Genomic DNA, 9443 nt, shown 5'->3' with positions numbered 1-9443 from the left:
TTCTGAAGGAAATCAGCCCTGAGTGCTCACTGGAAGGACAGATCCTGAAGCTGAGGCTCCAAGACTTTGGCCACCTCATGAGAAGAGAAGACTCCCTGGAAAAGACCCTGATGTTGGGAAAGATGGAGGGCACAAGGAGAAGGGGACGACAGAGGACGAGATGGCTGGACAGTGTTCTCGAAGCTACCAGCATGAGTTTGACCAAACTGCGGGAGGCAGTGGAAGCAGTGGCGTAGCGTGGGGGGTGCCAGGGGTGCCGGCCGCACCGGGCGCAACATTTGGGGGGGGGCGCGTTTGGCCGGCCCTCCTCGAGGAAGCAGGAACCCCACTGTCCTCGGACCTCCTCCGAAGGCTGGCGGTGGGGCGGAGAGACCTCCTCCCACCGCCAGCCTTCGGAAGGCTGCTCCGAAGCCTGGCGGTGGGGCGGAGAGACCTTCTCCCCGCGCCAGCCTTCGGATGGCTGCTCCGAAGCCTGGCGGTGGGGCGGAGAGACCTTCTCCCCGCGCCAGCCTTCGGAAGGATGCTCCGAAGCCTGGCGGTGGGGCGGAGAGAGACCTTCTCCCTGCACCAGCCTTCGGAAGGCTGCTCCGAAGCCTTTTGGTGGGAGCAGTGGCGTAGCGTGGGGGTGCAGGGGGGCCGGGCGCAACATCTGGGGGTGCGCGCAAGAGACTCGAGTGCTAAAATCCACGGGTTAGGGGGCGCAAATTACTTGCCTTGCCCCGGGTTAGGGGGCGCAAATTACTTGCCTTGCCCTGGGTGCTGAGAACCCACGCTACGCCACTGAGTGGAAGATAGGAGTGCCTGGCATGCTCTGGTCCATGGAGTCACGAAGAGTTGGACACGACTAAACAACAATATGGACAGACTTCAATCTTCAAACTCTCCAGTGCTGCTCCAGCATGAGTCAGCAGGTGCTCCCCACAGCTTCAATACACCTGCTGTTGTGTGTACTACTCCCTTTGGAAGATTAATGAGCAAGTACAATAAAAAAAAAACTGCATTTTTTTAAGAGGCAGTAAGAAAGAACTCAGGGGACGCGGGTGGCGCTGTGGGTAAAAGCCTCAGCGCCTAGGGCTTGCCAATCGAAAGGTCGGCGGTTCGAATCCCCGCGGCGGGGTGCGCTCCCGTCGTTCGGTCCCAGCGCCTGCCAACCTAGCAGTTCGAAAGCACGTCAAAGTGCAAGTAGATAAATAGGTACCGCTTACCAGCGGGAAGGTAAACGGCGTTCCGTGTGCTGCGCTGGCTCGCCAGATGCAGCTTTGTCACGCTGGCCACGTGACCCGGAAGTGTCTCCGGACAGCGCTGGCCCACGGCCTATAGAGTGAGATGGGCGCACAAACCCCAGAGTCTGTCAAGACTGGCCCGTTCGGGCAGGGGTACCTTTACCTTTACCTTTACTTAAGAAAGAACTCATGGGATTTACACATCCTGCCCTTTCCAGGTTAGGGAGACCCAATGTGGACTCCTTGTGCAAAGGCTCCCAAGCTGTGGAACTGGTGCTTACCTACCACCTTGGCAGAACAAAGAAACCTTTCTGGCGCCAACTGCAGGGAAGGGTCATAACTCAGTGGCAGATGACATGATTTGCACGCTGAAGGTCCCAGGTTCAAATTCATGCTTCTCCAGAAATGGCTGGAGAAGCCCTATGTCTCAAATCCTGCATAACTGCTACCAGTCAGTGTAGGTTATACTGAGTTAGAGGAACGAATGGCCTGCTTTGCTCCTACATTCCCCTGAATGGCCCGATCCCCCTTCCCCTTCCAAACAGCCCCATATAGTGAATTTTTAAAGGTTTTATTGTTGTTGTTGTTTTTAATATTTTATTGTCTTCTATCACTGGAAGCCACCCAGAGCAGCTGGGGCAACCTAGTCGGTTGGGTGGCATATAAATAATAAAAATATTATTATTATAAACATGCAACAACAAGTCAAAAAAAGGAAAGGAAAGAAAACACAGGGCTTGTAAGATACCCAGCAAGGCTGAAATTCATTTTTTAAAATAAAATATTTAATTTGTTAAAAAAGAGTGCACATATTCACATGTAAGAAACACACACGTATAAAAAGTTTCTAGTGATGAAAGGCAAGCCAATTAATTCGATGTCAAAACATGTGTTTGATGCCATTTCTGCACCGTATATTGTTTCCGCACAAACAGCTGCCAACGCTCTCCTTTCCCAGCTCATGCGTCTGTGTCACAAATACACATGCACACTTCAAAACGTATCAGCCCCTGACGAATCTGCACTGCCGTGGACAGAACTGAAGCTTTGGTCGTCTATGCTGGCAGATGGTACAATCGTAGACATCTTTGCTGGCGAAGGCAGGAAACTTAAATCAGGTGCCGTTTCTCCCCCTGAAACAGAGAGAATATTTAGTCGTTTCCAAGCTGAGCCAAGCGAACAAATGCAAGATGTGCTAAAGCTGCCGTCTGATTTCATCATCTTCGTATGTAAAAACGCCATGAGGCCCTGCGCATGCTGTTTGGATCATGCAGCATCGGCACATGGGAAGACATCGCCAGAAGATTTTATGCAGGCAGCTGCATTGTTGACTCAGATTTTCCTGGGTGTCTTCTCTGACATCTGTCAGCCACCCACACTGCTAGTAACCCGGACAAACACTAAACAGGAGAGGGGCTAGTTTCTTCCAAATCCAAAAATAGGAGAAGAAATGTTAAGCTAATCAAACCGGACTGTATGAGGATTACAAGCATCCATGACTATAATCGCTAAAGACCACTCGACCCCCTTAACTCTGCCCATCTCTCTAGTGGGGCCACTTCAAATTGCGGTTTGCAAGTTTGTTTGGGAGGGTAAGTGAAAACCGTCGTTTGCCTAGTCAGATGTACTCAGGGAACTTGCGATTTCCATGAACATAGAAGAGACAGAGAACGCACATGTGAGTCTTGGGCACACATGTGTGAGCTGGCCCAGGAAATGGCAGCTTCTTATGTTTCTATGATATGATTCCTGCTCTCTGCACACCAGTGTGGCAACCATCAATTGACACTAATGTGCTCTGGAACTCTGCCTGTTGATGTGAAAAGAGCATAGCGATGATGTCTGGTTACAATCCGGTTACATCTGTTTTAAAAATTGTTTTAAAAATTTCATTGTGCATCTTTTAAGATGTCATAAAGAGCTTCTAAGCATTTTTTATTGTACATTTTAAAATCATGAATGTGTTTGCTGCCCTGGGTCCCTTTGGGAAGAAGGACAGGATATGAATTTAGTAAACGTTTTAGAGAATCATATATAGTCTTTGGACTTCTTTTCCAACTGCTAATTTGCACAAAGCATAGACTCTCGTCATTCTACTGGATCGATGTGCACAGCAGCTTGAATGTCCACCACATCTGACTTTCATAAGGCAGCCCCCTCAGCCACAAGCTCAACTAATCTCACCTGAAACTAAAATCTACAGCAGGCAGCTATTGTTATATGAAGAAACCAGGACTGGCTGCGCATCTTGCCCACCCAAGGTGCAACAAACCAAAAGGAAGTATCAGTTGAGAGCGCCGGGGCCCTGAGTCATTAGAAGTACGAAACCCAAGTCTCTAGTGCAGTTTGCATTACTACTGAGGCATGCTACATTAATAATCTTGCTTCTTTCACTGACATGCATAGCAACTAACATTTTCCCCTCAACCCTAGAGGGATAATATTTACCAACTCTTCCCCTGCTTAATTATCTACTGTGGCTATGCAACGGCAGCTCAGATTCATATAGTCTGTTCTGTATTGTGCTTCGGAGACTACTAATTAGCAGATCAGCCCTGGCATTGAAGCTGCAGACAAGCAACGGGTATGAGCTTCTAAAGCAGGGGTAGGCAACCTAAGGCATGGGGGCTGGATGCGGCCCAATCGCCTTCTAAATCCGACCCACGGACGGTCCAGGAATCAGCGTGTTTTTACATGAGTAGAATGTGTCCTTTTATTTAAAGTGCATCTCTGGGTTATTTGTGGGGCATAGGAATTTGTTCATATATTTTTTTCAAAATATAGTCCAGCCCACCACATGGTCTGAGGGACAGTGGACCGGCCCCACGGCTGAAAAAGGTTGCTGACCTGTTCTAAAGTGACCAGCTAGAGGCCACTTGGCTCTTCCTGCTCCCAGGGTCTCTTCGCCACCAGGCCAGCCCAAGTTTCTGATCAGGGAGTCCGAGTTTATTTAGCATGACGGACAGCAAAGCGAACCGTGCCTTTGCACTTTGGTAAGGCCTCTCAAGGAAGGCAGTGAGGTCAACTATCTAAGCTGCTCTTGCTCAAGATGCTAAGAAGCCTGACATTTCAGGTGCTCAGCACAGCCATGGATAAGAATATGGGTTTCTGCGGTCTCTTGGAAAACAGCAGAGGCATGGAGGCAGAGCCTGCCTGTCTCTCCATGGCAATGATATAACATCCTATAAATATAGCAGACAAGAGTCACATGCCATGAAAGGCATTAAATTAAAAAATTCTTACACTGCCTCTGAAAGATGCTGGGGTGCACACCCTGGCAGGCCATGCAACTCCCAGGAGAAAAGGAACAGACACTTTATTAAAAAGAAAAGTCAATGGGCTCTTCTTGGACCAACTATGTGGAAAGTCACAGATCTCAAGGAAAACAGCAATTCACAAGGAGAGTATTTGGAGATCTTGCTGCGAAGCTCCTTTCCAGCTGGCCTGCTTCCTCCTTTCTCAGTTGCGTCTTTCCAGAATGAGAGGGTCTCCAACCCTTTAGAGCCTTTCTTTGCAGAGAAGTGGTTTGGTGTCCTGCTTCTTTCGAGCTGTGCTGTTCCTTTTATTTTAAGGCTGAATGAGAACTGCCGGCTGCTGTTGTAAAGGGAAGGAAAATCCGGGCCTCGTGATGCACAAGCAGCTGCCTGACTTGCGAAAACGGTTTTCGAAAGCGATGCTTCCAGAAGCACTAATGCGCTACATGTATGCCTAACAGCATTTTCCCAGTGGACCTAAAAGCTGTGGATCTAATGGCTGTTCACAAAAGATAAAGACTGAAGACTGCTGAAAATGCTCACTTGGCTGCAAGTGAAAACAGCATACAATGAAAGGGATCTAACAACAGTCTTAAAATGCTACAAACCACCATGTATTAAACGAGGGGTCAGCAAACTTTTTCAGCAGGGGGCCAGTCCACTGTCCCTCAGACCTTGTGGGGGACCAGACTATATTTTTTTTTTGGGGGGGGGATGAACGAATTCCTATGCCCCACAAATGCATTTTAAATAAAAGCACACCTTCTACTCATGTAAAAACACGCTGATTCCCAGACCGTCCACAGGCTGGATTTAGAAGGCAATAGGGCTGGATCCCACCTCCGGGCCTTAGTTTGCCTACCCATGTATTAAACTTATTAATTTCACCATGTTTCACACGAGCGTTTTTTGGATTATATTCTGGAGAACCTTGGGTTTCTTCTGAAGTTTATAAGAAGAGAGACCTCAGGGCCATAGTGCATTGCAGCTCAATGTCCTTTCAGTGTGTGACAGCAGTGGAAAGGGACTGAAACAAAAGGACCCAAGCCACATTGCCATTATATCAGGAAATGCAGAATCTTATGCTCTCAGTTCACACAGATCAACAGAGAGAGCGGCTCAACAAGCCTGGCTAGCATGAAGCAAATTTGCCCCAGGAATCTTCTGCAGTGAGTAGACAGGAACGTCTTTGTGGCAGACAGAAAAGTGGAATTTGAAAGGGTCCCCTGTCACAGATTGGCCGAATGCAGAGGAATGGTGGGCGGCACCAGCTGAGGAACCCCCAAGGGAAGAAGGCTCAGAGCTCATTGCTGGCGGGATGACAATGAGTGGTCAGAGGGAGAAGCCTGGGAGGAGGTGTTGGAAGCTGAAGAGGTAACAGGGTTTACTGAGCAGGAAGAGGCTGTGGCAGACAGAAGTCAAGAGACTGGAGGCTGGAGAGGAGGGGGCCACGAGGCAGAGATGAGGCAGGTGGCTGAAGAAGCCGGGGGGGGGTCTCCCTCTCTTGTTGTGACCAGATCTTCTGCCCCACTGGTCTCCTCAGAGGTCTGAAGAGGGTGGAGTAGAGACAGGCAAGATGACAGAGTCTCAGAATGCTTGGGAAGAACCCCCAGGGGGAGGAGACTTAAGAGAGCTGTGGGAAGGCAGGGACCTTTAGTCCCTGCAACTGACTCATTGGGGCAAGGCCTACTGGGAAGAGCTGCAGTGCTCACTAGGCACTCTTTGAATAAAGAGTTAGGTTCACTGACACCTTGTGAGTTATTGCTGACATGTTCCTGATGCCCACCCTGACATCCCTGAGAGAGAAATGAAAAACACCTTTTGAAGCATCTGGTCCTCTCTCTAACATCACCCCTGTTCTCGTCTGGAGGTACAGGTAAACGACTTTTCCGTGCGCTCTGGTTTCTGTCATGGTGTTCCGTTGCACCAGAAGCAGTTTAGTCCTGCTGGCCACATGACCCGGAAACCTGTCTGTGGACAAATGCTGGCTCCCTCAGCCTGAAAGTGAGATGAGCACTGCACCTTGCCTTTGACTGGACTTAACTGTCCAGGGGTCCTTTGCCTTTCTCATCTGGAATAAGAACCACTGGATCAGGCTTACTGTTCTCATAGAGGCCAACCAGACGTCTATGGGAACCCCAAAGTATGATCTGAGCACAAAAGCCCTCTCCTGCTCCACTGCAGTTCCCAGCAACCGGTATTCAGAAAGATGCTGCCTCCAGCTTTGGAGGTAGAGAAAATCCATCGGGGTTATTAGTCATGGAAAGCCTTCATGGCCTAAGACCCTTGTACCTATGGGACCACCTCTCCTGGTATGCCCCATGGAGGACCTTAAGGTCTATAAATAGCAACACCCTAGAGGTCCCGGGCCCTAAGGAAGTCAGATTAGCCTCAAGCAGAGGCAGTTTGAATCATAAAGGGCGGCAAGGGAGAAAAAAATCTCTGGATGGTGGTTAAACTGGAGCAGCAAAAGATGTTAACGGGACAAATAATGGGGAGGGGCCAAGCAACAGAGGTTAAGGTCCAGGCTGGGTGTGGCATGTGGACCTCAGAAAGCTGCCCATTTGGGAATTTGACCCTTGGACTGACAAACGCCCCCCCCCCGGCATAGTTGAACACTCTAACCAATGCAGCACACAGCTTCTTGGAATTAACTCACGTATTCCTGCCAGACCAAACCATGTTTGCCGCAGGGGATACCTTTTCATTACTCATTTTTGCTTGATGACTATGGCCTGGGCTAACGTAAAACAGAGAAACTGGGTGACCTTCAGGTCTTATCCAGTCCTTTATATCCAATGCTTAATGGAAATTATTCCCGTTTCCAACACTGCACTCTCCCTTGAAGGTCACTGGACCAGGGACTCCAGTTCTCCCAGAGTGGGTACAAAATGGTTCTCTAAAACCACGGCAGAATTTACATGCAGGACCGAGACACGTTCATGATAATGTGAAGAGTTTAATGGTGTGAAAAGGTCCACACCTCAGCTGCTTTTCCAGCAGTCTGTGGAGAGGCAGTCTACTGGGCTGAGTGCCAGCACTTCCAAAATTACTCGCAAGCATCTGGGACAGTACTGGAGAGAGGGAGCCGTCAATAAGCAAAAGGTTTCCCATTCTCCTTCACGGATCATGCCACACTGTGCTGCAGGAGGAGGAGGAGGATATTTCCTACAAACAGAAATGAGCTGAGAGGGTTGGGCCTTTGTACAGATTGAATAGTGCCAAAGGAACAGGAGGCAGAGGGTAGGAATATAGACCTGATTCTTACAGTACACAGAAGAAGCAAAAAGCTGGCTGCTGTCATTTCCCCTACCCCGATTTTTCTTTTGAAGCCCAGAATCTAGAGCTCTGCAGAATCCAGAGTTTTTAAAACCTAGACTGAACCCACGGAGCCATTAAAATCATAAGGGAGCTGTTTCCAGAAGAACAGGGAAGGGATAGAGACTTTGACTATCATCATGGGGTGGTTGGGCTCACTTGCGCTGCCCCATCTCCAGCCCAAGGAACCTTCCGAATGGAATTCCTGCCACAAGCATAATGGATATGTGTCTCTTAATGAACTGAATAGAGTGAAAGACTATGAGTCATGGGACTGGGACAGACAGTGTGTGCACGAACTCAGTTGGGTTTGTTTTGTTTTTGGGTTGCTATTTCGTTAATGCTGTTGCTACTGTTTTATAGATGATAAAATGCGGCATTGAATTGTTAACTGTATAATATGGCTTTTGTTGTAATAGTTCAGTTCAGCTTATTTTTTTAGTTGTTTTGTTGATGGTGTTTTATGGATTGTTTTACTGATGATTTGTTCATTGCTCCTACAGTGGTGCCCCGCAAGACGAAATTAATTCGTTCCGCAAGTTTTGTCGTCTAGCGAATTTTTCGTCTTGCGAATCACGAAATCCCATAGGAATGCATTGAAAATCAATTAATGCATTCCTATGGTCAAAAAAAGTCCAAACAAAGCCAAATTTGGTACAACAGTTTATTAACTGCTCTTTAAAGTCACACATACTGTAAAGAGCAGTTCAAAAACTGAAGGGAAAATAAATTAACTTTATAAACAAAACATGTCTTTGTTTTTAGACAAAGGAAACAAAGTCGTGAGACGTTTTCGTCTTGCGAAACAAGCCCATAGGGAAATTCGTCTTGCGAGGCAAATCGAAAACGGAAAAACCTTTCGTCTAGCGAGTTTTTTGTCTTGCGAGGCATTCGTCTTGCGAGGTACCACTGTATATACTGTATTTGTGCTGTAATCATGTTACTGTATTGTTATTTGTTTCTTTGTAAGCCGCTTTGGGATTCATTTGAATTAAAAGCGGCACAGAAATATAACAAACCAAATCAGTCAAAATTAATCTGTTTTCCTACTGCAGTGCTTTTCAAGATTTCTGGCCTGCCTTTCCATATTGACTAGCTGGCTGAAGGATCTCCGCTTGATAACCACGGGACATCTGTTCTGGACAGACTTGTTGGGTTTTAGTCTCACTCCGTGACCCGTGAGAAAGCTCCAAAGCAGAAGATCAGCAGTGGTGGACAAATTTGCCTTCTGGAGCCAGGTTCCCTGAGGAAGTCTTGAGAGCTACCATGGATCTCTGAGTCCCTTTCAAATACAGGCCATAACCAACTGATGTGCATCATGCCGATCCTGGAAGTACTTTAAAAATGGCAAAAACAACCCTCAAAGAGCCCAGGCATGAAAACAGTACCTAGCCACCCCACAAGCCTTTGCAAGTGCAATCCCAGGAGCCCTTGCACAGACCGCTGTGGCTCTGTGGAGAGTTGGTGTTTGAGCAAGGAGGTTTGGAGGGAGCAAATGTGGTGGAGTTTGGCGTCTGGTAAATGCTGCTGTTTTTTTCAAGGCTTTCCAGAGGTTGAGGGGGTGTTTGCAGGCTTTTCACTGACGCAGGCGATACCTCGGAACGTAACCCCTGCATAAGTGGGCCGCTGCCGACGTTGTTTCACTGCT

The 9443-nt window shown here is 48.1% G+C and overlaps 1 protein-coding gene across 4 annotated transcripts in view; it reads right to left on the bottom strand.

Annotated features, from left to right (window-relative positions):
* Positions 1 to 1986: 1986 nt before the first annotated feature.
* Positions 1987 to 9443, bottom strand: part of KIAA0586 — a 73538-nt gene continuing 66081 nt past the window's right edge. For all 4 annotated transcript variants that reach the window (XM_081191089.1, XM_081191090.1, XM_081191092.1 and 1 more), the window contains exon 33: positions 1987 to 2356. In XM_081191089.1, the coding sequence (XP_081047215.1) occupies positions 2217 to 2356 (140 nt within the window). In that variant the 3' untranslated portion in view covers positions 1987 to 2216. The remainder of the gene's footprint in view (positions 2357 to 9443) is intronic.

Source organism: Podarcis bocagei (assembly GCF_964188305.1).
Source record: "Podarcis bocagei genome assembly, chromosome: 1".
NCBI classification, from domain to species: domain Eukaryota; kingdom Metazoa; phylum Chordata; class Lepidosauria; order Squamata; family Lacertidae; genus Podarcis; species Podarcis bocagei.
The sequence above is the reverse complement of the archived record's forward strand: the minus strand, read 5'-3'. Positions and strand labels throughout refer to the sequence as shown.